This window comes from Hippopotamus amphibius, chromosome 13 (assembly GCF_030028045.1).
Source record: "Hippopotamus amphibius kiboko isolate mHipAmp2 chromosome 13, mHipAmp2.hap2, whole genome shotgun sequence".
NCBI classification, from domain to species: Eukaryota; Metazoa; Chordata; class Mammalia; order Artiodactyla; family Hippopotamidae; genus Hippopotamus; species Hippopotamus amphibius.
This window is the reverse complement of record NC_080198.1, coordinates 2,011,755-2,038,914: the sequence shown is the minus strand read 5'-3', so window position 1 is coordinate 2,038,914 and position 27,160 is coordinate 2,011,755. Positions and strand designations below refer to the sequence as shown.

The following is a 27,160-nucleotide window of genomic DNA, read 5'->3' as shown; positions in this document are numbered from 1 at the left end:
GGAAACCCTCACGAATCAACCACCCACTCATCCCAGGGACCACAGCCCCTCTGCACGAGCCCTCCAGAGATAACCAATGTCGTAAATTTCCCCATCTCCCTCTTTTAGTTTCACCACGTCCTCGTCGCCCCGACGGGCGAGAGGGAGGCAAATGGAGGCAGCTGGTTCCTGCGCCCCGAGACGCTCGGGGCCTGGCAACCCACGGAAGCCGAGCAACAGCCGCAGGTGTTTGAGCACAGCGGCCCGGGTGCCCCGCGTTTCCAAGCCTGGGAGCGAGGCCGCGCAGGCGCGTGGGCGTCACCCGGCGCAGGCGCGTGGGCGGGGCGGCGCAGGCGCGTTGGCGGCATCCGGCGGGCGGCGCAGGCGCGTGGGCGGGGCGGCGCAGGCGCGTGGGCATCATCCGGCGGGCGGCGCAGGCGGGTGGCGTCATCCGGCGGCGCGAGTCCGGGCGGGTGACTGAGACGCCGGGAGAGCGGCGGCGGCGGCGGCGAGCGCACCTCGGGGCGGCATGAGCGGCTACGGGCTCCTCCTGCGGTCGGCGGCGCGCTCCTGCCGCGCGCTGGTGGCCTCCACGGCGAGCCGGCGCCCGCTGCGCACCAGTCCGCCGCGCCGAGCTTTCGCCAAGGAGCTCTTCCTGGGCAACCTGGAGAAGGTAGCGCCGAGCCCCGCCGGCCCTCGCCTCCCCTCGCCGCCGCCCTCTGCGGGGTGGCCGCGTCGGGCCTCCGGAGAGGCGCCCCTGCGGGCGGGCCGAGGCTCCGGCTCTCAGGAGCTCCGGTGTTGGTCCGTGTGCGGCGGCCGCGCGGCGACCCCCGCTCAGCGCCCGGCCGCGAGCTGGGGGCTCCCCCGCCTCCGAGGTGCCTTCCCCGGTCGCGCCGCCGAGGCGCAGCCCCTTGTTTCCGAGCGCTCCCCGGCCTCTCGGGGTCGGAAGCCTTGGCCTTGACCCTGGCTCTGCGACCCGGAGCCCCAGCGCCTTCGGCCCTACCGTGGAGCGGGCGGCGCGTTCCGCCTCTCGGACGTGTTGTGAAGCCCGCGTGAGACGCGCACACGTGGAAGCGCTGTTCAAGTTGCAGGACGGGCGCGGATGCCGGAGGCCGCAGCACGAGTGGGGAGCGCTGCCCGCCCCGCGTGCGGGTCCTGCGGCCTCGCGCCGGGCGCTCCTGCGCGGCGCCTCCGCGCTCTCACACAGGACAGAGGCGTGAAGGCAGCCCTCGCTCCCCTCCCCTCCCTCAGGAGGCCCGAAAACCAAAGGACAGTGTGTGTAAAGCGCGTTGGGCTTAGCTGGAACGTTGGCTGATTCTGTGTTCCTTTCGGAGTTGTTGCCTGGTTCCTAAGGTCGTCAGGCATCACAGATGCAGGCGCTCAGAGTTGAGTGGTTTGTCCTGCTAAAAGTGCGAAGCTAGGTCTTAACTTTAGGGAAGCCATTTCCGCCAGAACCAGGGGCTGTGTGGCGCTCTGTCCTGGGACCCCCATAGCAACGTGGGGAGGAAAGAACACACCTTTCCGTTACCTACCAGGGTTCTTAGCCTCCCTCAAGCAATGGAGAGTGGCTAGAGGCCAGACGAGAAGTTAGGCAAGGCTTTCCTGCGGCCCCTGCTGCAGCATCGGGGAGCTGGAGCACACAGCAGGTTCCTTTGCTTACTCGCTCCGCGACGGGGAGCAAGCTCGTTTCTCAAATGGGGCTAGGGCAGGGGTGTGTCCAGGGGGTCGGGCTGGAGGGGTGGCTTAGGTGTTTCGCCCACCCCTTCTGTGGTGGTGTGTGCAGAGGGCATGCGCGGTACCCTGTGTTTGCTCCAGGCTCTTCAAAAGTGGCATTTGGATTTTTGTCTCTTTGTTTCTTTTGGGTCCAGAGTTTGCCCCAACCGCGGGTGCACACAGTTATTTTTAGTCCCACAGTTTCTTTGTGTTTTGTTGCTTGAGGAGAGGTGTGTCCAGGTGCAAGCATTGCAGCTCTGCAGCAAAAGGTCCCAGGTTCCAGCCTGTCTCATTTCATGCTTCTCTATCGCCAAACCCTTGGCGCCACCTCCCCCATCTTCACTCTCACCTGTTGGCTTTGCTTCCTGTTTCACTGAGGTAAGAACTTCCACCGCCACCCTTACCCCTCCTCCCCACATGTGTGCCCGAGTGGTCTGCATTTTCTCCATTGATGTGGGGGAGCTGTCCACTCCCAGCAAAGGCAAACTGTACTCCAAGCCTTCTCAGTCACTCAAGGGCATTGATTCCTTCTTGGCTCCTTGATGTCTAAACATTAGCCAGCATTTCCAACCAGCTCAGTCGGAGTTGGAGTTTTCGAAGGCTCGCTCAGTGGACTTCTCTTGCCATCCATAAGCATTCCTCTGATGATCTAATTTAGTATCATGCTGTCAGTATCCTGAAGACGCATATTTATTTCTCCAGTTGAGGTTTCTTCCCTGACTCCCGGCTTTCTACATCTACCTTTCTACTCAAAAGCTATACTTGGATGTTACTAGGCATCACCAGTCTAGCCCACCCAAAACTGAGATCCTGGTCTCTCCACCCAGTCCTGCCCTGTGCTCTTCTTATCGGAGATGGTGGTGACTCTGTTGTTCTACTTGTTCAGGTCAAACACCTGGGGTCACCTTTGACAGCTCTTGTTCTCATAATCCACATTTAATCTAACAGCAAATGCTGTTTTCCTCTATGTTCAGGTTCTATTTAGAATCTGGCAGCTTTTAAGCACTTCCACCAGTACCACCCTGGTTCAGCCTGACATCGTCTCTCAGCATTGCTGGGGTTTGAGCAGCAACGTGACATCCAGAGATGCTTAGAATCTTGGAATAGAAGGAGACCTTCATGGTCACGTAGGCTGGCAGTTGGACCCAGGCTGCTCCTCAGAGCACCCCCAGGACCACTGCAGGGACCAGTAGTGGGTCGAGGGGAGGGATCTGGATGATTTTTCTCCCTGTTACAACCTCAGCCAGAGCACCTTGGTTTGTATCTGTTTTACATATTTGGTTTCTGCACTGGAGTTATTTGAGAAACTGGTTCTACTGCTTTCAAAAATTTGAAAACCACTGCTGAAATTGAACCCACACCCATGAGGCACCCCATTTAGACTCTGAACATTGTCTCAGAGATTTGTTCTCACGTGGGCTCGAGATCTCTCTCCTGGGGACAGTTGTCCTTTGGTTGCAGTTGAGGCCAGCTGGTTTCCAGGCTGTTCTCTCACCTGGCTGCTCCCTGGTACCAGAATCATCTTCCTCTTACACAGCCATTGCACCAGGCGCAGGTGAGCCCGTGCAGGCCAGTGCAGTGGACTGACTGCTGCATTCAGCCAGAGCCGTGGAGTGATGACAGCTCAGCGTAATTTCCTTCTCGACCACCTTAGGGGCAGGGTCAGAGGTGGCCTGGAGGGAGGGATTCCTCTGAGTCAGCTCTCGGTTTTGGCATGGAACTCACCTGTCACCTGTACGGGTGGCCTGAGAGGAGAAAACAGATACAGGAGCCTGTAATTAGAGTGGCCCGTTATTTGCAGGGCTGGAGGGAGGAGACAGGACTCCTGCTTTGAAGACCTTTCTTGACTCACTTGGTGAGAGCTGCTATGAGGAGAGGCAGGGCTCCTGGGGGTGGCTTAGGGGCTGGGACATCACTTCTCAGCAGGCGTCGGCCAAATCCAAATACGCATTGTCACACTGGCAGCTAAAGGGGAGGATGGAGCCTGAAAGGCAGAGGGGCAAAGGTCCCAGCAGGCTGCATTCAGGTTGACCTGGCCACTCAGCTCGGCCTCCTCTGGAGGCCCTGCCCCTGGCACGCTCAGCACACGTAGCAGGGGTCATTGGGTGCTAGAGCGAGCAGCCAGGTGCGATCCCAGCAAGATGTCAGACCTTGTGACCGCTGTACCTTCTTGTCAGTGGCAGCATCTTTGAGCTTACAAAGTAACTGACGTGGATTTTATGTTTTGGTAAAGAGCTTACTCATCCATTATCTTCGCGGTCCTCACAACGACCTTGGGTAGATGTTATCTGCATATTATGGGTGAGAAAACGGCTGTGTGGACAGGTGAAGGGATGTGACTAAGGCTGTCCAGTTAGGAAGCTGCAAATCAGGGGCCAGACTAGGGTTTGAAATGTTAGTCCAGCCTCTCTGTTTCGTAAGACAGTTGTCATAACTTGTTATTAACACGGAAAGCTGATCACATTCAGGGGTAATTTTGGGTCAGGGAGTAAGATGAACTGAGATGGTGGAGTCAGACACCACTTCTGTGTCTTAAGCTCCTTCTGAAGGTTGCTTTCCAGTTCCTTCAGATAACAAGGCCCTGCCAGCCGATATGAAAACTAGCAAGTCTTTCTCCTTCCCTTTTTTTTTAAATTTATTTTATTTATTTTTGGCTGCATTTGGTCTTCGTTGCTGCACAAGGGATTTCTCTAGTTGCGGCAAGTGGGGGCTACTCTTAGCAGTGTGCAGGCTTCTCATTGCAGTGGCTTCTCTTGTTGCGGAGCACAGGCTTTAGGCACACAGGCTTCAGCAGTTGTGGCACGTGGGCTCTAGAGTGCAGGCTCAGTAGTTGCGGTGCACGGGCTTAGTTGCTCCATGGCACGTGAGATCTTCCTGGAACAGGGCTTGAACCCGTGTCCCCCTTCCATTGTCCATCCAAAGTCCGTCCTTCCCTTTTAACTGATATTATTTCTATGGGAGGTTGCCAAAAATTAAAATTTTACTACATGTTTATCATTTTTAGAAAGAAGTTTTCCCATTTCCGGAAGTTAGCCAAGATGAACTTGATGAAATTAATCAGTTTGTGGGACCTGTAGAAAAATTCTTCACTGAAGAGGGTATGTATGGTTTCCTTTATCATTACCGATTTCCATTTTAATGGCGATGCTTTGATGTTTATGTTAGAAGCAGTATATATTAATCATTGAGAAATAATACCATTGACATAGTTTCCTTAAAAGATCATTCCAACTGCTCTTTAACTATAAGGTATTTAGTTCAGTGTTTTTTTGTTTGTTTGTTTTTGTTTTTTGTTTTGTTTTTTTGGCTGCATCGTATCTTAGTTGTGGCATGTGGAATCTAGTTCCCTGACCAGAGACCAAACCTGGGCCCCCTGCGCTGGGAGCTCGGAGTCTTAGCCACTGGACCACCAGGGAAGTCCCTAGTTCAGTGCTTCTTAATGTATCTGTGGTGAAGGACCACTTTAAACATTTCAAACTGTTGCATAATGACACTTGTAAAATACAATAAAAGTGAACAATTAGAAAAATGGAATTTTAAAAAGAAGCATACAAAATGTAAGCCCATCGATCATGTGCGTGGTTGTGTGGCAATGTAAAATTGCTGTAAATGTTTCTGAAGGTTTACTCTCAATTTCTGTGCTTAGCTTGTTAGGAACCAGGGACCATCTAGGGATCAGACCACAGGTTGCAGGCACCAGTGTGAACTGCAGGGTCCCTCACTCAAGGGTCACAGCCCTTAGCGTGGGCAGTGGCCTCTGCGCGGGAGCCCCCTGGCGGGTTGATGGGTGACAGATTGACAGCAGTGCTTCCCCACCACTCAGGACCCCAAGGAGTTTTGTTTATGTGGGTTTTATCTATCAACAGTTGTCCTTTTACAAAGTAAAAGTAAGGAACTTTTAAAATGCTGTGTTCCTTTATTACTTCCTTTAAAAATAATAAGCCCATCACGTATTAACATAAACTTTTTTTCAGTGTTATTAAACTATTTTATTTTATTCTTTTATTGGATATAGTTGATATATAATGTTACTTCCATGTGTCTAGCAGAGAGATTCACTTATATGTACACACATTCATTTTTCAGATTTTTTTATCATACAGGTTATCACAGATTATTGAGTAGAGTTCCCCGTGCTATATAGTAGGTCCTTATTGGTTATCTGTCTTTTTCTTTTTTTATAAATTTGCTTATTTATTTATTGGCTGCATTGGGTCTTCGTTGCTGCACACGGGCTTTCTCTAGTTGCGGTGAGTGGGGGCTACTCTTCATTGTGGTGTGCAGGCTCTTCATTGTGGTGCGCAGGCTCCTCATTGTGGTGGCTTCTCTTGTTGTGGAGCACTGACTCTAGGTGCATGGGCTTCAGTAGCTGCGGCACATGGGCTCAATAGTTGTGGCTCGCAGGCTCCAGAGGACAGGCTTAGTAGTTGTGCCACACATGGCATGTGGGGTCTTCCAGGACCAGGGATTGAACCCATGTCCCTTGCATTGGCAGGTGGATTCTTAACCACTGTGCTGCCAGGGAAGTCCCGTACATTTTATTTTATTTCTACATTCTTTATAAACAAAGTATTGTAATACTTTGTTATTCCCTTTCTTTTGTCATAAAATGTATGTGACATAAAATTTACCATTTTATTTATTGACTTCCTCTTGGTACCATCATTCTTCTGTGGGAAGGACTTCTTTTCACCTTTCTCGTGGTGCAGCTTTGCAGGGATGAGTAGTTTTATGTACCTGAAAAGTCCGTTTCATCAGAAAAGATTTCTGTGTTGACAGCATTTTTCTTCCATCACTTTCTTCTGATTTAACACATTGTTTCCAATGAGATGTCTGCTGCCATTTTATCTTTGGGTTTTTTTGTTTGTTTGTTTTTAATGCGTTGTTTCTTTTGTATCTGGCTGCCTTTAAGTGGTTTTAGAGAAATTGGTATTAGTGTAGTTTTCTTCATATTTTTCTCAGGGTTCTTTGAACTTCTTGGCTCTGTGTGTTTATAGTGTTTATCAACTTTGGTAAATTTTGGGTCATTATTTCTTTAAACATTGTTTTATCACCAACCATACCACATTCCTACACGCCTTCCTCCCTCTTCTCCTTTGGAGATTGTAGATAGATATAGGTAGATATAAAGTATATATATCTATAAAACGATACATATATGTATAAAGGTATACATACATATCTGCTTTAGGTTGTCCCACAACTCACTGATGCTCTGGAATTTTTGTCTTTTTTATTTTGTATAGTTTATATCATGTCCTATGTTCTCTAATCTTCTTTTCCCCAGTATTTGATCTGCTGTTAATCTGATCCAGTGTTTTTCATCTTGAGCATTCGTTCATCTCTGGAAATTTGAATTGTGTCTTTTTATTTCCTCCATGTCTCTGCTTAATATGCTCATATTTTCTTCTACATTTCTGAGCATTTGGAGTTTAGTTATAATAACTCTTGTAATACCCTTGTCTGCTGTCATCTTTATTATTCTGGGTCATGTTCAGTTGATCGATTTTTTTTCTCATTATCGCTCATATTTTCCTGCTTCTTCATGTGCCTAGTAGTTTTCTATTGGATGCCAGGCATTGTGGATGTTACATTACTGGGGTGTGTATGTGTGTGTAGTATGCTCTTAAGCTTTGTTCTGGGGCACAGTTAAGTTACTTGGAAAAGTTTGATCTCTTTGAGACTTGCTTTGAAGTGCTGTTAGGGGAGCAGAGCAGCCTGTAGGGCAGTGTTTCTCAGCTTCTATCATTGCTCTCTCTTTCCCCAGAGCCTTTTTAGACATCTTTTTACCGTAAGCACATCCCTCTGTGAAATTTTAATGCTACAGCTATACTATTATCTGCTTATGTATTACAGGTGTTTCTGTGCTTTATACATAAAAATATATTTTTTTGCTCTCCTTCCTCCAGAGCCAGTTTTCACCCCCTTGGGGGTAATGTTGCCCTGTTGAGAATGTATGGTCTCGGGCTGATTCTTTCCTACTAGTGACACATGACTCTTACACATTGTAGCTAATACCCTGTATTCTAAGGCAGTGAGATAAATTCAGTCCCTGTATCTCCATCTTGCAGGAAGGAAGTATCCCCAGATCCTGGCAGTTTGTTAAAAGTTGAACATACCCTACCATACAGCCCAACCACTGCACTCCAAAGTGAAATGAAAACATGTAGCTGCATTAAAACTTGAACGTGAATGATATAGGATCTGTATTTCTAAGAGCCCAAAACTGGGAACCAACCAGATGTCTTCCAAGGGGTGACTAGATCAACAATCTTATACCCGTACAGTAGCTAGTGAACAATAAAAAGGAATGAAGTATTTCCACCTGCAGCAATATGGATGAATTTCAAAATCATTATGTCAAATTAGAGAGGCCAGACCACAAAAAGTACTGTGTGATTCCATTTATATAAAACTTAAAAATGCAAACTGATCTATAAATAAAGAGATTATTGGTTGCCTGGAGATGGAGACAGAGAGAAGGATTGATCACAAAGGGACATGAGGAAATTTTGGTGGAAAAGGAAATGTTTTTGTTGATTGCAGGGATGGTTTCATGGGCGAACAGATATCAGAACTCAAAAAATTATTCTAAATATGTGCAGTTTATTGTGTGCCAATTATATATGTCAATAAAATTGTAAAAATAAAAAATGAGGGGTTTGCACTCCATTTGGGAAACCTGTATTTCTCATTACTTACCCATATGTATAAAAATTTGTAAGCGTGATTATAGTTGTTATGATTTATGATAGTGATGAAGTTTAATTTATGGGCAGTTTATGAAAGCACTTTTCCTTGATTCATGTGACAGTGCGCATTGGCAGACCTCACACAATGATGGCTGAGTGTTGCTCTGATGAGTGTACGCGTTAGTGGTCAACAGGCTGACCTGTCTCAGAACCTGTGGACTCTGGGGGAGCAGCGTGGTTCTGAACATTGGGTGCGGCTGGGCCCAGAGGCTGCCTGGAGTCTGGCTATGTAGCCGAATGTTCTAGGGTAGTGCTGGCAGTTGTGTGTTTGTTCTCTAGTTTTCTAGAAGGTACAAGTGATAGATAAAACAAAAATTCAAGTTCAGTAAATGCCTGCAGAAAAGTTTACGTCTCATAAATGTCTAAATTTCAGCAGTTTTACACAATGAACACACCCGTATCAAGAAACAGAACATTACCTGATACTGGTAATTGTTTGAAATGCAGTTCTTGCTGGGCGAATGAGGTAAAATTGGACATATGCTGAATGACCATGGCTAGACAACTTACAGTTGTGAAGTTTCTAACACTGGGATTGTGTAACGTACAATTGTTCTGTTTATTTCTGTTTGTGTAAACATAGGTTATGTTTTGTTTAATCAAAATATTTCTTCTTGGCAGTGGACTCTCAAAAAATCGACCGGGAGGGGAAAATCCCAGATGCAACTTTAGAGAAAGTGAAGAGCCTGGGGCTTTTTGGGATGCAAGTCCCAGAAGAGTACGGTGAGTAAAGGAGACCACCGCCCAACCGATTTGGCTTTTCAGAAAACCCTCTGTATTTGTCCAAAAAGGGGTTCTGTTCCAGAAAGGTGGCCTTCGAAAGTGCATTAAGGCCAAGGTGAGGCTGTAAAAAACGCCTTTTGTGGGCTAAATCCAGGCGGCTGGCTGGTGAGCGTGTGTGGCAGGAAGCTTTGTCAGTTCTGCACTGTCCTCCTCGGAGGTGGGGAGGGGCCCTGCTGGACGTCTGTGCTCCCTGGGTCCCGTGGGTAGGGGAGGAAGAGCTCGGGCGATGGCAGTGTGGCCTCCGCTGTGTGAAGCCCTGCGGTGTCTCTGGTAGAGGAACTGCCCCAAGCCCACAAGTGCTTTGTATGTAGGGAAAGCCGCACGGTGAGAGCTTGGGGACAGGGCCCAGCAGGCCCGCCTCTCTCCTGTCCGAAGAAATAGGCGCAGGGCTGTGGGGCACAGGCCGCTTCGGGGAGGTGGGGACGCTGGCCTTGGGAACCTTCGAGCAGGCCCTTCGTCCTCTGGCCTGTGCCCATGGTTGTTGGAAGTTTGTAATGAGAGGCCCTGCCATTCCCCCAGGATCCCCTCCCGGTGCCTCTGCCCTCTGGGACTGAGCCGACCATGCCGCTTGTCTGTCTCCTGCCTGATCTAGGGGTGGTTCTCTCAGTTCCGTGGGACTAAGGGGACAGACACAAAGTGTGTGTGTTGGCGGAGGAAAAGGGACAGACCGTAGTCCTGTGCGAGCAAGGGCACAGACGCATGTCCCTGTTATTTTCACTCTCGGGATCTTTTGCCATAGACGTGTGGCCTTCACCCTGCACGCCCTGCTCGCTGAGCCCTCCCCCGAGCCCTGGCTGAGGTGGCTTCCGGCTTCATCAGCTCAGGGTCAGGGGTTTGGGCCTGAGAACTGTTGCTGGTGCTGTGACAGCCGGGTACATCTTCCCAGCCAGGCCGTGGGTTAGGTTTGCACAGCAAGGCCCAGACACAGGAACTGTCCTTGACGTTCTGTCTCTGCCTGGTTTATCTCCGGGACTGAAGTGAGATCTGCTGCCACCCCACCATGCAGCCAAGGGTGGGGGCCCTCGATGCCTGTAGAAGTCCCACTGGGACGCAGCCTGGAGCTGCTCCAGTCTGAGACAAGATGTGAAAATGTAGAACAATTGGTTTCCTTGATTCGGAGGCATATTTTAATCAGGTTTAATCTTCATTTGTGTGTGTGTCTGTCACAGTGTTTTAAGCTGGTAAAGGACGTCTCCTACTTGTCATCCAATGCAATACCTCTCACTACATTTCCAAATGTGTGAAAGAAGTTCCCGTCTGTGCAGGAAACACGGGATAATCGCGGCCTCTGCCCCCCCGGTGATGGGACCCTGCACAGGGCTCCGGGTGGGGGGTGCTTGCACCTGCAGCCTCGTTCTCCCCAGACCTCGAGAGCTGACTCACAGGCCCCGGGAAATAGTCTGCCGTAAGGTGGGGGCCGTGTCAAACATTAGAACAGAGAGCAGGCGGGGCTGAGCCAGAGAGCAGTGGTTGGTGTCCTCAGCTGAGAAAAGAAAGTGCTTGAAGAAGACAGCACAGGAAAGCGGCCAGACACAGCTGGGCGGGTGACGTGTCTCCCCTTCTTGTTTGATAAGTAGTGCAGTTTTCCTACAGACAATTTTGGTGTGAGATTGGAGTATGTCTTTGTGCATCTCTCTGTGTTTTATGCCAGCACGTTCGGCGGGGAGGGGCGGTGAGGGCACAATTCCATCCCTTATTCCTGTTGTATGTCCCTTCTTGGGTGTGAAAATGCTCTTTCTTTCATGACATGGTAGTGGTCACCTTTGGGACTGTTTTGTTGTCTTTCCTTGTTTTAAATCCTTCCTTGGGAGATTAAGGCAACAGCGACCTTGTGTTCCTGCCCGGAACGTTTTCAGGAAGCGTTCCCAGTCTGGAGCATTCTGAAGGCTGGTTGGAAACCGCCATCCTGGAAAAGAGGCCTCTCCACTGGCAGCCTGGTTTCCGCCCCAGTGCCCTGGACGCCCCCGGCCCGCCCCTGCCCCGCAGCCCCTCCCCCATCAGCAGTCTCCACCCACCTGTCATCTGTCCTCTTGATTGTCCCCCCCTCATGATTTTACTGATACTTTCTTGGGGAAAAAGCATCACAGTTTTGTTTTAACAAGCAGTAGTGACTTCCATATATCAAGCAAGTAGGAATAAAACTTTTGATTGGAAGAGGCAGGGCGGTGGCTGCTGCGGGGCCCTGGCCTTCCCTGCGTCCCCACGGAGCCCAGGGGACACTGCAGGCGCCTGCAGGGACTCAGACCTCCCTCGTGTGGAAGGCGCCGCTGCTGTGGGGTCACGCGGTAGCTTGGGGCCGGCCCTGCTGCTTGTCGGTCACGTGACTTTAGGCCTCAGATAGTCATCTGTAAGGTGTACATAAGGCCACCGCACCACCTCTGGAAGTTGAAGATGAAATGCAGAATACACAAGTTCAGGGGAGTCTTTGTTTTTTAGTGTTTTTCTCTTTTTGCTCCTAGAGCAGTGATTCCTCCTGAGGGGGGACATTGGCCCTGTGTAGAGACAGTTTTGTTGTCAGAGCTGTGCGGGAGGGGGAGCGACTGGTATGTAGTAGGCAGAGGCCAAAGATGCCACCCGCCATCCTACAGCTCACGGGGCACCCCTGCCGCAGAAGGACCCAGCCCCGGATGCCAGTGTCCTGAGGCCTCAAGGTGCTGGGGTACGCAGGACAGGCTTTGTGTCTGTAAAGCCCCAGCAGGATCTGTGCTAGCAAGTATTCACAGGATTTTAAGTGACTTTATGTATGTATAGGTGTTTATACATTTTTGTATTAAATACTATGTTTTTACATTAAAATGTACATCTATGTATGCATGTATGCCTAGAAAAAGTCTGAAAGGATGTACACAGAGTGCTCTTTCTGAGTGATAAGCTTACAGGTCATTTCTGCTTTCTTTGTACCATTCTGTATTGTGATTTTAAAAAAATGGTGAGGTGGCTTTACTTTATAGAGCCGTTTGCCTTTTCTGGGAGACACTTGGGCTGGAGCGTAAGTGACGTCGGCCTGTCTCTGCTGCAGGTGGCCTGGGCCTCTCCAACACCATGTACACGCGGCTGGGAGAGGTCATCGGCCTGGACGCCTCCATCGCAGTGACGCTGGCAGCGCACCAGGCCATCGGCCTCAAGGTCAGGGCTCTGGGTGTCCGCAGCCGCGGGGTGGTGAGGCGGCAGCCGCTCGGCGTCTCGGAGGAGAGCCCTCTGTCCTGCAGCCTCGCTGTACCGCGCTCGGTGCCCTTCCGTGGCGCTGTCCTTCCTTTTGAAACCTCCCCCTGCCCTGTCGCCTCTGACCCAGGCTTCCAGGCCCAGGTCAGGTGGCGCTGCCTCCGTGCAGCCTGCCTTCACTGCGGGCTGGCAGCGGCCCCCCCTCTTGAGTTGCTCCCTCAGAGCCTGAGCCTGTCTGCCCTGCTGGTGGCACCTGCCCTTCTCCTCCACTGGGCTTGGCGCACTTCAGGGCAGGTGCAGGAGCCCACAGCTCATTCACTTCCTGGGTGGTTTTTGTTCAGCGTAGAAACCGAGGGGGCTGAGTGTGTAGCCCGGCCTCCGGGCTGGGCACTGCCCGAGCACCAGCTGTGGCCCCAGCCACCCAGGGAGGATCAGGTCCTTTGGGGGGCTCCCTGGCAGCCCAGCTCCCCAGACCCCCCAACAGCTCCCCACGTTTTACTGGGGCTGCCAGCTCTTGCGTGAAGGAAGCATGTTCCAGGAGGGGCCATGTTCTGCAAGCACATCTCACACGCGTCTTTCTCGTCACCACTGAAAGCAGCCTGCGTGTGTTGTCAGGGCATCATCTTGGCCGGCAGCGAGGAGCAGAAGGCCAGGTACCTGCCCAAGCTGGCGTCCGGGGAGCACGTGGCCGCCTTCTGCCTGACAGAGCCAGCCAGGTCAGCCCTGTGTGTCACTCGGAGCTTCAGGGTCCATGGGCTGTGGTGGCTTTTGTTGAGGAGGAGGTGACTGGCTTCTTCCCTCCCTGAGGGCTTCCCAGGAGTCGAGTCCACAGCTTTTCTTACCTGTTCTCTTCATGTGCTTTTATCTTTACCTTATTTCTGCTTCCCAGTGACCTTTACACAGGAGATAACATGCCTGACAGCACCTGTAATTTGGGGGGCTTTGAAACCCTGCTTATATACAATAATGCACTTGGGCTTCACAATGACTTTCAGAGTATGAAGGGCGGTTGGTATTATCCTCACTTTAAAGGCCATGAACTGAGGTTCAGGGAGGTGGGGTGGTCAGCCCTGCGCCTCAGAGCTGCCCTGATGGCAAGTCCATTACCAGCCCTTCTCCATCCTGCTTCCCCCACCTGGGGACCTGGGTCCCCTGCACTCAAGATATCTTGCGGGAGCTCGGAGCCTGTGTGAGCCCACATCTCCATGTTTAGACCTCCCAAACGTTGTCACTGCTGCCTCTTCACCCAATGTGACAAAGCAGGGTTGGTTGGCCAAATCCACGTGCCGCCTGCTTTTGTAAATAAAGTTTTACTGGGACATGCCTGTTTACAGATTGTCTGTGGCTGCAAAGCTGAATATATTTATTACCTGGGCCTTTGTTTTAAAAGTTTGCCAATTCCTGTGTTAAAGTACCAAAACTTTCCATGGGGGGCCCTGAAAACTGTTCTTCCTGTTCCCAGCGTTCCTCCTCAACCACGTGTTTCTGTCCCCGCAGCGGGAGCGATGCCGCCTCCATCCGGACCAGGGCCACGTTAAGTGAAGATAAGAAACACTACGTCCTCAATGGCTCCAAGGTACAGCCATGTGGCCTCCGTGGCCGCCTCGGGGTCTCATTCCTGACCATGTTCACCATCACGTACTGACCATTCCCCGTGTTCCAGGGGTCACAGAGGGCAGACACGTCACCCTTAACCGTCATCCTCGGGGGACGTGGCTCAGAGAGGTTACGTGACCCGCCACCATTCCGTGTGCTCAGTGGAAGGGTGGGAACCAAGGCCTCCTGGCTCCCGAGCCTGCGGGCCTCTGTGGTGCCGCCCCCCTCCCGGAGCCACTCTCCAGTGTCTGTTTAACGTTTTATTACACGGAACTTGAAACACAAAAGTTTAGTGTCGTGAACGTCCACCCCCATCTCCCGGCCCCAGTGCTTCCTCTGTCACATCGCGGCTTTGGACGGCAGCAGGGTGGGCTCAGTGCAGCTGTGCAGGATGGGGCTGTGAAAGTCACGGCACCGCTGTATCCTTAAAACGTGGTGATAATTTCTCTATCTGTTTAGTATTCAAATTTCCCTGATTGTCTCATATCTGTGTTTTTCAAACAAGTTGCTTGAATCAACATCCAAATAAGTTCTGTACAAAGCAGTTTGTCAAGAATCATCCCCCGCCGTGGTCACCTGTGTCTCCTGGGGAAGCCCATGTTCTGGGGACGCTGGGCTGAGCCCATCCTGGCCTGAGCTGTGACGGGCAGCTGGTGCTGAGAGGTGGCCAGCTTGTAGTGGTTTGGTTTTCTCCGGGGCCCTTTTGCTTTCTCTCCTCAGGTCTGGATCACCAATGGGGGACTGGCCAGTGTTTTTACTGTGTTTGCAAAGACAGAGGTTATTGATTCTGATGGCTCAGTGAAGGACAAGATCACAGCATTCATAGTAGAGAGAGACTTTGGTGGCGTCACCAGCGGGAAACCTGAGGATAAATTAGGCATCCGAGGCTCCAACAGTGAGTGGCACTGGCGTCCGTGTGTGTGTGTGTGTGTGTGTGTGTGTGTGTGTGAGAGTTAGATAAAGAGATTTTATCTTGATAAAAAGATATCAAACATCAAGATAAAGTGAGACTTAAATAGTTTTGTTTCTGCCCGAGCATTTGGCAAAATCTCTCCACACATCAGGCGGCGATGACTTCAAGGTGAGGTCATCGCCGCCTCATAGGGCACTCAGCCTTGGAGGGAAGTGGTGGTGGGGGTCCTGGGTCAGCGTTCCAGTACAGCAGACCCCCGGCTTTCCCGCCTGGGACTCCTCCTTCCTTCGCGCTCCCTCCTCCCCGCCCAGGCCCAGTCAGCACTCAGTTCACTCCCGGCCAGCGGTCCATAAGAGGCCCCGGGCCCGCGCAGAGCTGCCACGCAGTCCTGACGAGCCTCAGCCTCTTGGGGCCCTTCGCTCAGACGGTGGGGGGTCTGAAGAAACGAGTGAGCGCGTGAGTGAGTGACCCGCACGCCTGCATGTGGGGCAGGGGCCGAGCGCCTCCTGCCCCCCCAGCTGAGGTCCTGGTGTCGTGTGTTCCAGCCTGCGAGGTCCACTTCGAGAACACCAGGGTGCCCGTGGAAAACGTCCTCGGAGAAGTGGGAGGCGGCTTTAAGGTGCGCTGCCGCGTGTGCTGGCTCGTGTCGCAGTCTCACGTGCATTCGTGGGCCCAGCTTCCTGTCCCCTCCCCGCTGGCAGCAGAGCGGGCTGTGCTGGCCCGGTGGCCGTGCATGGCTCTCTGTTGGGAGCTCAGCGGAGCAGAGAGAAGTCGGCTCTGGGAGCTGGGGGTGCGGCAGCACGAGGTCTCCCCTCCATCTGGAGGCTTCCTCTGCCTCGCGTGGGGGTAGGTTCCTCCCTGCAGCCAGTGGAGAGAGCAGCCCAGCAGCCCCACGAAGCTCAAGGATGCACAGCCCTGGGTCCTGAGTGCCCACCCTGATTTTTTTTTCTTAGAGGAAGATTTTATATTTTTTTTATCGACAGGTAATTCACGTAACAGAATTTACCATTGTCAGACGAACGCCTTAGTGGTTTCTGGTATCTTCACTGCTGTGCAGCCGTCTCCATGGTCTGATTCCGGAACGTTGCCGTCACCCCAGAAAGAAACGCCGCGCTTTCTCATTTCCCCTCCCCGGCCCTGGGCCGTCTCTCTTTTACTTCCTGCTTCTGTGGATCTGCCTGTTTTGAACGTTTCACTTAGATGGAATCCACGTGTGGTCTTTCGTGTGGTGCTTCTTTTGCGCTGTGTCATGTTTTCAAGGTTTATGCAGGTTGTGGCGGGTGTCGCTCCTTCCTGCAGCTGAGGGACGTTCCGTCGTGTGGACGGACCACGTTTGGTTCACGCGTCACCAGCTGGTGGATGTTTGGGCTGTTTCACCTTCTGGCCATTCGAGCAGAGCTGCTGTGAGCGCTCGCGCACGTTTCTGTGTGAACGCCGTTTTCTGTTCCGCTGGATGCACCCCTGGGAGGATGTAGGGTCCGACGGTGACTGTGTGTTCAGTTTGCTTGGGAACCGCCACGCTCTTCTCCACGAGGGCTGCACCATTCCACGTGCCCACCAGCAGTGTGACAGGGCTCCCGTCCCTCTGCATCCTTGTCAGCTCAGGTGCTCGCCCACGCTGAGAAGCACAGCGGTCCTCGTGGGTGTGAAGGGTGCCTCCCTGTGGCGGGATTTGCATTTCCCTGATGGTTAGTTGTGTTGAGCATCTTTTTATGCACTTATTGGCTGTACATCTCCTTTGTTTTTTTTGTTTTTTATTTTATTGAAGTATAGTTAATTTACAATGTTGTGCCAATCTCTGCTGTACAGCAAAGTGACTGTTACGCACATATATACAGTCTTTTTTTCATATTCTTTTTCACCATGGTTTATTACAGGACATTGAATGTCCTTCCCTGTGCTCTACAGTAGGACCTTGTTGTTTAACCATCCTGTGTGTAATAGTTTACATCTGCTCGTCTCACACTCCCAGTCCTTCCCTTCCCCTCCCCCTCGGCAACCCCAAGTCTGATCTTTATGTCTGTGAATCTGTTTCTGTTTTGTAGATGGGTTCATTTGTGTCATATTTTAGATTCCACGTGTAAGTGATATCATGTGCTATTTGTCTCTCTCTCTGACTTAACTTAGTGTGATCATCTCTAGTTGCATCCATGTTGCTGCAGACAGCATTATTTTGTTCCTTTTGTGGCTGAGTAATATTGCAGTGTATATATGCACCACATCTTCTTTATCCGTTCATCTGTCCGTGGACACGTAGGTTGTTTCCGCGGGCTGTTTATCGCCTTCGGAGAAATGCTTTTCCAGACCCTCCGCCCGTCTTTAGGTTGAGCTCCTTGTCTTCATGTTGCTGCCCCTAACTTACTGGGTGGCCTGGGTAAGTGTCTTCACGGCAGGGAGCTGCCCCCACCTTGGCTGTGAACGGGGGTCAAGGCAGGACCTCCGCAGCCTCCTGGGCGTTACGAGAGCCACGTAAGGGCCGTGAGCCAGTGCTGCAACGCCCGCTGCCCTGGGAGTGTGGGGCAGAGGGCGGGGGAGGTGGAGGGGGCAGAGGGTTCACAGCGCAGAAACAGTTCTGTGTGTAAGAGCTGAGAGCCAGCACTTTTCACTTATCAACAAGCCCTCACAGGCTTCTCACGCTAGGGAATGTGATTTGCTGAGGCTGAGAACCGCGCCGCATTCCCTCGTGGGGCGACGCCACCATCCCTGTCCCCGGGTCCCCAGGACCAGGCGTTTAGCAGTTTCCCTTCTTCCCCACCCGGGGCCGCGTGGCATGGCCTGTGTCCTTGTACCTGTCTTGCACACCTGTCTCAGTACTTCCTGAGTTTAAGGTGTTGGTCCGTGCTGCCACGTTGCCTGCTGGGCGTGGGCCACGCGTGAGGTGTTTGCCCAGTCCTTCCCAGTGCTGCATTAAAAAAAAATTTTTTTTCCATTGTTTTAGATGAAAAGTGATGGTTTTAATATGCAAAAGAAAAAGCAATTTCTAAAGCCCTGCTCTGTAATGAGTGGGGCTGCCTGCCAGTCAGCCTCCGCACTGAGGTGACCCCGGAGGTGGCGGGTAGGATGACCACAGGCCCGGGGAACGCAGATGCCCGTGTGAGGTCGAGGGGGCGCTTCATCGGGGCACAGAGGTGGGCAGCCGGCGGGGGCTGCGGGGCGGCCGTGCCTTGGGTCTGCAGGTAGCTGTGCGAGGGGACCGCTCTGCGGTTGGAAGGTGATACAGCAGCAGGATCCGGGGTGTGTGGGAGGGAACAGCTGGGCTCACGGACCCCTGCAGGTAAGGCCGGGCCTTCCACCCTCCTGGGGAGCGGGGCCTGGCATCCAGCCCTCCTCTCTCGTTATTGTTGTCGGTGAAGCTGAGGATAAGCTGCCAAGGGGCCGTGAAGCGAGTCTGCTCATGAAACTGTGAGCTGGCATGTGAGAGCCCGTCTGGGAAGAGGGGCCAACGCGGGGGGTGTGCAGTTCCTGCTCACAGTCCTGGCAGGTCAGGCAGGGCCGGCGTCCCCCGCAGCCACATCCCCCCCGCCCCGCCGCGTCCTGAGACGCAGGGCCTCTGACGGTACAGGGTAGAGGCCCCAGCAGGAGGCAGGACAGGGCCCACGTGCCACACCGCACTGGGACCGAGCCGGGGCCGCCCACCCCAGCTTCTGGCGGGGCCCAGCTGCCTGGGACTCACCTGTCAGGACCAGGGCGCCTGCCCAGTGGCTGGAGCGGTGTGTGTTGTCTCTGCCGCCCCACAGGCCTGTTTTGAGAGGGTCTGCACTCCGGCTGCGTAGCGCGTGATCATAATTCAGGTCCGGAGGTACCGTGGGCTGATCCCAGTCACGGAGGTGGCGGCCAGTGCAGAGCAGCGCCACGCGTGAAGCCCAGCCCAGGCCGCGCATCGTCCCTGGGCCCCGGCCCTGCCTCGTGGCCTCCTCCCTGGGCTTCACGGGCCTGCGCAGAGGGGGGCGGGTCACAGCGTCCTCTGGGGGCCTCGCGTCTGCCCGGTGCCCGGGTGGCTGTGGTGTCTGTGCGCCTCTGGGTCTGTAAGGGGTGCCTCCCCAAACCCGGACAGTCTGGTACTTGGGAGCAGTGTGTGTGCGCGCCATCTGCTTTAGGTAGGAAGTTGAGGGTGGAAGAGAGGAGAGAAGCTGGCAGAGCCCCCGGACTACGGCCACTACCGTAGGAAACGGAGGAGGAGCACCTCGCATCAGTGACGGGCGGGCGCGGTGCAGGGCGCATGGGCGCGCACGGCAGGCAGCGGCTTGCTCTGTGACTGGTTCCCCACTCAGAACCTTGGGCTCTTCATCTGTTGAAAGGGGGACCCTGACGCGGAAGCCATGCTGGGAAAGGAAGGAGCTGGCAGCGGGTACCCAGCCAGTGTTCGTTTCTGCTCCCTTTCCCAGAGGCTGAGAGAAGTGGCCGGTTCCTTTGGAATAAGGGTGTCCTGTTCCTTTTTGGGGGTGGGGGGGGTGACGGCAAGGATGTTGGTGAGAGCATCGCAGGGATGGATTGCCTGGTCTTGAGGCGCTGGGACTGTGTGCTCTCGGCCCAGGGAGGGTTGGCAGGATGAGTAACTCCACCCCAGAGGCTGCCTGTGTCTCCAGGAAAGCTTCTGGGAAAAGCGGGCCAGCCCTGTGTGCTCCGGCCCTCCAGGGCCCTCGGGCTTTCCCGGCCTGACGCTCAGGAAGTGACCCCCGCGGAGCCCTCCTCTCTCCGCAGGTGGCCATGAACATCCTCAACAGCGGGCGCTTCAGCATGGGCAGCTCCGTGGCCGGGATGCTCAGGAAACTGATCGGTAGGTGAGGCGGGGACAGCCGCCTCCGCGGCCGCCGCCTGCTGCCGCGTGGGGCTCTGCCACGTCCCCGAGCGGGTGGGCCGGCACGGAGGCAGGCCGCGCACAGCCGATCCCGTTCACGTCTAGGATCTGGGCTCGATGTAGACCAGAGCGTGCGCTCAGGCTGCCCCTGAAGGGCTCGTGTTCAGGGTTCAGCACGCACAGCGTAGGGGATGGGGGGACAGAGGGGTAGCTGCTCCGACCGCTGAGGACAGGACTGCTGAGCTGGTGTCTGAATGTCAGCCAGACACCAGCACGCCTGCACGTCGGCTCCCTGCAGGAGACGGCACGGTGGGCGGGCCGTGGGGCGGGGTGGGGGCCCTGGTGCCTTTGGGTCGTTCCTTCCTTCTGTTAGGGTCACTGAACCCTAGACTTCCCTCTGCCAGTGACGTTAAAGCAGCCCAAGAGGGTTTTAGGGGAGCTTTGTGGGAGGGGCCCTGGGGACACGCAGGGCCCTGGCTGCAGAGCCGGTGTGCGCAGGAAGCGTCTCGGGTTCAGGGCAGGGTTCGTGTACAGTTGAGGGGACTGAGGCTCAGAGAAGGAGAGTGATGTGCGGAGACCATGGGCCCCATCAGACTACACACGCAGGGCTCGTCTCCCTCTGCCGAGCTGCCCCCAAGTCCCTGAGCCCATCTAGACGCTGCTTCCTTATGTGGGAAACTCATTAATGCAAGGGCTTCACTCTGAGGGTCGGCATGTCCCCAAAGGATAGAGCGCCTCTGAGCTCCCGAGGCCCGGAAGTGGGGGGATGTGGGGAGTCTTTCTGCGTGCGCACCCATCAGCGCGCGGGTTACACCCGGACGTGCCTGCGGAGCGTTGGGAGAGTGCTGGCTGCGGGCGGGAGGCAGCTGTGTGCATGGTGGCGCCTTCAGGGCCGGCCCACACCCAGAGCAGACTCAGCTGCACACGTGGACGCCACGGGCCACGCTCCTGCTGCCGGGTGGACACGTGCCAGGTGGGAGCCTGCTCCTCTACGGGGGGCGCCCCGCCGGCGGCCCACGGCCGGTGCCGCTCTCCGAGGTTGACAGTGTTGATGAGGGAGGGGAGGCTGCCTGGCCCGGGCCCAGCTGGTGAGAGCGAGTGTCGGGTCCAGATGTGTCCGACTGTGGCCCCTGCGCCCACCCCGCCCCCCCACCCTGGGTGCTGCTCGACGCAGAGAGGCTGGAAGGCAGGGCGCTGACGTTCAGGTGTTTGGTCTCAGCAGACCCGCTTCTTATCATTCCCGCCTGAGTGTTTGAGGGTGATGCCGGGACATTTAGGAGATCATAGTAGGACAGCCAGAAAACGGCTCTTTCTGATAACTCTGCTCTTCCTCAGAAATGACCGCCGAGTACGCCTGCACAAGGAAACAGTTCAACAGGAACCTCAGCGAGTTTGGATTGATTCAGGTACGGAGGGTCGAGGTCCGTCCTCCCTCCCTCCCTCTCTCCCTCTCTCCCTCCTCATTGCTGTGCGGGGGGGGGATACTCTTCATTGCAGTGTGCAGGCTTCTCGTGGCGGTGGCTTCTCTTGTTGTGGCTCGCAGGCTCTGGGGACGTGGGCTCAGTAGTTGTGGCCCGTGGGCTTCGTTGTTCTGCAGCATGTGGGATCCTCCCGGACCAGGAATCGAACCGGTGTGCCCTGCGTTGGCAGGCGGATTCTTAACCACTGCGCCACCAGGAAAGTCCAGGTTCGTTCTTCACTGTGTTTTTTTCTGAACGTTCCAGGAGAAGTTTGCCCTGATGGCTCAGAAGGCTTACGTGATGGAAAGTATGGCCTACCTCACCGCAGGGATGCTGGACCAGCCCGGCTTTCCTGACTGCTCCATCGAGGCCGCCATGGTGAAGGTAACCCTGCACACAGCGTGCCTGATGTCTTGCTCCCTCTGTCAGGGTGTCACGGCTCAGGTGTTTACGAGGCGCCCGCCACGCCAGGCACCCTGGCAGGCAGCAGGGGCAGCATGGGGGACAGAGCCCAGCTTGTGAGGCCGGGGTCTCCCAGCAGGGCGTGTGCCGAGCTGTCAGCAGCTGGTCAGTGATCGTGGGGGAAGCAGAAAGTACGCCTAGAAGCGCAGCTGGGCTTCCTTGGGAAGGACTGTCTTGTTCTGAGTCTGTGGCCTTCCTGTTTTCTTATCAGAACTTCCTTGTATGAAATATTTGGTTGAGGTAAAGAGTTTCCTGTGCTTCTGGGTTTTTTTGGGGGGTGGGGGGATGTCATTTTTCGGCCACAGTGAGGTGTGACAGTCAGGGCTCCTCCCTGGGCCGTCTCGTCCCAAAGCCCCGTTCTCCTCAGGGAGCCTCTCACCCCATCCCCAGCCACCTGGCCCCGTGGCTGAGGGGCTTGGTGCCGACGGCCCCGTGCTGACCTGGGCCCGGCCCCGTGGCAGGTGTTCAGCTCGGAGGGCGCCTGGCAGTGTGTGAGCGAGGCCCTGCAGGTCCTCGGGGGCGCAGGCTACATGAGGGACTTCCCCTATGAGCGCATGCTGCGTGACAGCCGCATCCTGCTGATCTTCGAGGTGAGTGCAGGGCCCCGGCCGGCGCCTCGTCTCACCTGACCCTCCTCCCGTTCCCGCGTGGAGGGCGCTGAGGGCCCGCTGCTGCCACAGATCTCTGCCTGGCAGGCCAGGGTCCTGCCTCCAGCGCCCACTGCGGGTCTGCGCCCCCCTCTTGCTGCTGAGGGAGCTGCTGGCGGGGTCACCCCTGAGGGCCTTCCCAGGCAATGAGCAGGGAGGAGAGGGGCGTTGGGGCCTCAGGGATGCCTTTGGGGTGCTGGCAGTCTCATTGTGCGGCCCGGGTGACGGAGGACGACTCTGGAACACCCGTACGGTGAGGGGCTGAGGTGCACCTCCTTCCAGAGGAGCTGGGGTCTCAGGAGGCCAGCGCTCTTGGCCTTGAAGGCAGAAAGGGCTTTGATCAGGCCTAGGAGCCGGCAGGGGAACAGCGTGGCCCAGGCGGGACCTTCCCTGCCGGCTCCAGGTGCACAGAGGGGCAGCAGCCGGTCCTGCTCCACGGGGCTGGGACACTGGTGTGGTAGGGTGGGCAGGGCAGGGGGGCTTAGCCGGCAAGCCAGCCAGGAGGACCCTGGTTGATAAGCAGAGCAGTTTGGATCTGACGGTCAGGGTAGAGAAGCTCTAACAAAGTCTGGAACAGAGAATGGCTTGTGGACCTTGACCTTTGCGTCCTAGGAAAGTCCCCATGGCTGCCAGGGGGGCTGGGTTGCAGGGGTGCAACCAGAGGCCATAGAGAGAGGCCAGGCAGGATTTCAGGCAGGACGTGAGCGTGAGGCTGAGCGCCTGGGTGGCTCCCCCTCCAAGGGGAAGACCACATTGGTTGTGAGTGTTCCCTGCATCCTCTCCCTTCGTGGACACACAGGGCGCAGCCAGTCCGAGGACACAGGGCAGTTCCGGTGTCATGTCCCTGCTGCCCCGGGACTGCTTCTCCCGAGGCTCCTCCCATCGGCCTGGGCACGTGTGGTCGTCCGTGGCGGGTGGGGTGGTTTGCAGGGGTTCCGGAGCTCTGAGGGGTACGGGGCCTTCAGTGTGAAGCCAAGACTGCTCAGGATGAGCCTGGAGGCCCCCCCCCACTCCCCCTTCCTCTCTCACGTGAGCGTCTCAGTCTGTGGCGCAGCTTGGCTGTGTGGCCTCAGTCCAGCCCCTGCCCCTCCGACCCACAGCACCATCGCGCACGACAGGCACAAGCCCCCCAGGCTGCCTCCCCGAAGCCAGCCGACTCACGGTGGTGGGGCTGGTGCCTGGGACGGCAGCAGGGACGAGGCGGCCCCCTGGGTGTTGACACCTAGCACTGGGGGGCGGCCAGCTGCTCCCGAGGAGCCTGGCCTGGCCTGAGCCGGAGGGTCTGCCGAGGACTTGCTGTGTCCTGGGTGTGGGCATCCCTTGCTGCCCAAGGAAAGCTGTTTCTCCCCCTGAAAGAAGTAGAATCGGAAGCTTGGAAAAGGAATGAGTTATGTACGGTTGGTCATGGGATGGGGTGGGTCCCAGAGGAAGGGCCCCGCCGTCCGGTCCTCCCGGACGTGTCCTGTGGAGGCAGTGGCCTGTGTGTGGCCCTGGCCCCCTGGTCACAGCCCTGCTCCCAGCTGCTGCTGGAGGGTTCGCAGACAGCAGTGCGGCTGAGCCGGTCATGCACGTGGCTCTGCAGGGCGGCCTCTGACGGGACGATGTTGGCCACAGGGAACCAACGAGATCCTGCGGATGTACATCGCCCTCACGGGCCTGCAGCACGCCGGCCGCGTCCTGACCGCGAGGGTCAAGTAGGTGCCGCTCCACTGTCTGCCCCTTGGGTCCACCCTGCCCGGCAGAGGCCAGAGGAGGGGGCTGCCTCGTCCCGGGACCGGGCATGCTGCCTTGCAGGGCGCAGCTCACTCACAGGCTGGCAAGAGGGAGGGGGTGGTGGCCCGGGGAAGCTGTCAGAGCCCTGCCCTGCAGCCAGCCTGTCCTCCTCCCCTGCGGTGCCTGTCTGCTGTGTGGCAGGGAGCTGCTTTCAAACTGGGACAAGGAGAGGTGCCAGCCAGGCATGGTTTAGAGGATTTTGCAGGCTACTCAGGGAGAGAGTGGCCTGGAAGCTGGTGTGACCCTGGGTCTCTGGCAGCAGAGGAGACAGCTGCTCCCTGACTTGCGGGCCAGGGGGAGGAGCACGGAGGTGCCGAGTGACCCCTCTGGCTTTGCACAGTCAGAGAGCTGGCGCGGGGGCCCTGGAGCTGCTGGTGCGGAGGGCGCCGTGTTGCCGGGGGGCAGGAGTGTCCGCGGGGCACGGCTTACAGAGCCTGGTTCCCTGCAGGGAGCTTAAGCGGGGCAACGTGACCACCATCGTGGAGACCGTCGGCCGGAGGCTTCGGGACTCCCTGGGCCGAACTGTGGACCTCGGGCTGACAGGGACGCTCGGAGCCGTGCACCCCAGCCTCGCGGTGAGTGGGCCCAGCAGGTACCCCCCATGAGCTATCCCCAGAAAGGCTGTGGTCAGAGGCCCTGGGGAGGACCAGCCCGTCTAAGGGTCCCCGGATGCCCCCATCGCCTCCCCGTCACGGTGGAGAACAGCCCACCCGGCAGCGGGGCCTGGGCACCGGGAGAGTGTGGTGCTGAGCGGAGTCGCCCCCGGCCCAGCAGGACAGCGCCCACAAGCTGGAGGAGAACGTGTACCACTTCGGCCGCACGGTGGAGACCCTGCTGCTTCGCTTTGGCAAGGTGCCCGGGGGCAGGGAGACGGGGCAGCACCTACAGGATGGCGTGGTGCCGAGGGTCTACCCTGGGGACCAGGCCTAGAAAGACATCTTGGTCACCATGGAGGGCTGGGGTGGGGAAGAGGGCTGGCCGTGGCTGCCTGCCCCGGGGGCCGCGCAGCTAGCTGGGGTGGGGGGAGCCCCTGCTGGGTGGGCACGTCCCAGGTGACGCGCAGTCCTGAATCTTAGGACCTGATGTGTGTCTCTTGCGGCTGAAGTGATCGTATGTCTGGTCTTGACTCCTGCCCCGATCTGGACAGAGCTAAGGGAGAAGCGGAAAGGACGGCAGTGTTAGCCCCGCTACCCCAGGGTGGAAGGAAGGGGAGGCTCAGAGATGGGCAGAGGTGGGCCCAGGGGAGGGGCTGTGTGTGTGTGACTGGGCGGGCTGGGGTCCCAGGGGGTGAGTCTCCACCCTGCCCTCTGTTCCCAGACCGTCGTGGAGGAGCAGCTGGTCTTGAAACGCGTGGCCAACATCCTCATCAACCTGTACGGGATGACGGCCGTGCTGTCGCGGGCCAGCCGCTCCATCCGTGTGGGGCTCCGGAACCATGACCACGAGGTCAGCCCGCCCCTCCCGCCCCTGCAGGCTGCCTCCCTGCCAGCTTCGTCCTGCTGTGCTTTAATGAGGGCGGGTAGTTGTGGGAGGGAGGGGCTGGGCACGTCCAGGGCCGTGTCCCGGGGTGGTGAGCGTAGGGTCCATGCCAGCTGACCCAGACACGGGTGGGGTTGCCAAGTTGCGGCCAGTGCTCTTAGCTCTGACGGGCAGGTCCGTGCTGCTCAGGACACAGCGCTGCTGCCTTCCGCCTTTCTGCCTGCGAGAAGAGGAGGGGTGGGTGTCGCAGTCCCAAGCCCAGCGCCCTCCCTCTGTCTGCCGCCTCACCCTGCTGGCAGGGTGCGTGCCGTCTGAGCGCCTGCTGTGTGCACACTCGGTCCTGACCCACCTTAGTCCACGGTAGCCGCGGGGATTGGGATGTCCTCCTCCCCGAGGAAGAAACTGAGGCTCAGGGGTGTTGAGTCACTCGCACCGGGGACAGGGCTCGTTAGCCTCTAACTGCAGCCCTGAGCCAAAGGCCATGGCTCGAGCCACGCCTCCTGACCCTGGTCAGCTGCCTGCTTTGGCCAACAGACTTTCTTTAAAGCTCAGAGGTCCGTCTCCAGGGATGGGCTGCCCTGAGGCCCAGAGATCCCAGGGTCCTCAGCGGCCACCCTCTCTGACTTTGGTTCTGGCAGGTTCTGCTGGCCAGCATCTTCTGCGCAGAAGCATACTACCAGAACCTCTTCGCCCTGTCCCAGCTGGACAAGTGTAAGAGGGCGGCTCCGGTGGGGGGAGAGGCGGGGAGAAACCTGATTCCGGGCGGCCTGATGGTGGCTCCTGCCCGGCGAGGGCTGCGTGAGGCCTGCCAGCAGGAGCACACAGGGCCGGCGAGGCAGGAGCCCCGTGGCGGGGGGGCACCCCCGCACCCAGCTGACCGTGGAGGGAGGAGCACGGGACTCCACGCGGCTCTGGGCGCTGGGAGACCCTCCACGGTGCTGACACGGCTGTCCCGGTGACGAGATGGCTTCTCCTCCAGTAGCCTTGAATCGCTAGAGGACTTCTTAGCACTTTCTCTGCATGCGGCCCAGAGTCACTTCCTGAGGAGGGCTGTCATCTTCAGGGCTCCTTCACAAGCAGCGGGCTTTGTTGGGAAAAAATGCTCCCGCAGTATTCCTTTTATCATAGCCAGGAAGATCACCTGCTCTCCCTCTTTCCTCCCAGATTCTCCAGAAAATCTCGATGAACTGATCCAGAAGGTGTCCCGGCAGATCCTAGAGAAGCGAGCCTACGTCTGCGCCCACCCTCTGGAGCGGACGTCCTGAAGCAGGGGGACGGTTTTCCTGCTGCTGCTCGTGCCTTGCAGCAGGTGGAGGACTTGCTTTGTTGCAGGTTGGCCACGCCTCCCAGTCTCCGGACGGCCTTTCTCCAGGCCCCTGTGGGCACTGCTGCCTGACACGATCCCAGGCTCTGAGTGCACACCGGGGGCCGCAGAGGGGCTGAGACGTGCCTTCTCGGGAGGCTTCCCGGTGGAAGCTGGACGGGGACGGGCAGGGACAGGTCTCAGCAGGGGGACCACTTCTGCCAGACCACACGTTCTCCAAGAAACAGCTTGAAAACTGCGTACGTGTCATTCTTTTAAAAGGGGAGCAAAGGCACTTAAAACGTACCAAGAGCCGTTTCACAGAAAGGAATGTAAGATG

General features: G+C 56.3%; 1 protein-coding gene across 3 annotated transcripts; it reads left to right on the top strand.

Moving 5' to 3' along the window:
• Positions 1-414: 414 nt before the first annotated feature.
• On the top strand, positions 415-27,079 carry ACAD9 (acyl-CoA dehydrogenase family member 9). Of its 3 annotated transcripts, none has more exons than XM_057706227.1 (18): positions 415-652; positions 4,697-4,790; positions 9,066-9,167; positions 12,247-12,353; positions 13,005-13,105; positions 13,887-13,965; positions 14,706-14,880; positions 15,444-15,517; positions 19,600-19,675; positions 21,032-21,102; positions 21,421-21,540; positions 22,080-22,208; positions 23,880-23,959; positions 24,487-24,613; positions 24,813-24,890; positions 25,323-25,484; positions 26,156-26,228; positions 26,682-27,079. In XM_057706227.1, exons 1-18 carry the CDS (start codon positions 509-511, stop codon positions 26,780-26,782), a joined length of 1,893 nt encoding a protein of 630 aa, XP_057562210.1. In that variant the 5' UTR covers positions 415-508; the 3' UTR covers positions 26,783-27,079. The 3 variants fall into 3 exon arrangements, with proteins under 3 accessions (XP_057562210.1, XP_057562211.1, XP_057562212.1); XM_057706228.1 differs by having other exon boundaries at positions 416-652; positions 25,356-25,484; XM_057706229.1 differs by lacking the exon at positions 24,813-24,890 and having other exon boundaries at positions 416-652; positions 25,356-25,484.
• Positions 27,080-27,160: the final 81 nt, after the last annotated feature.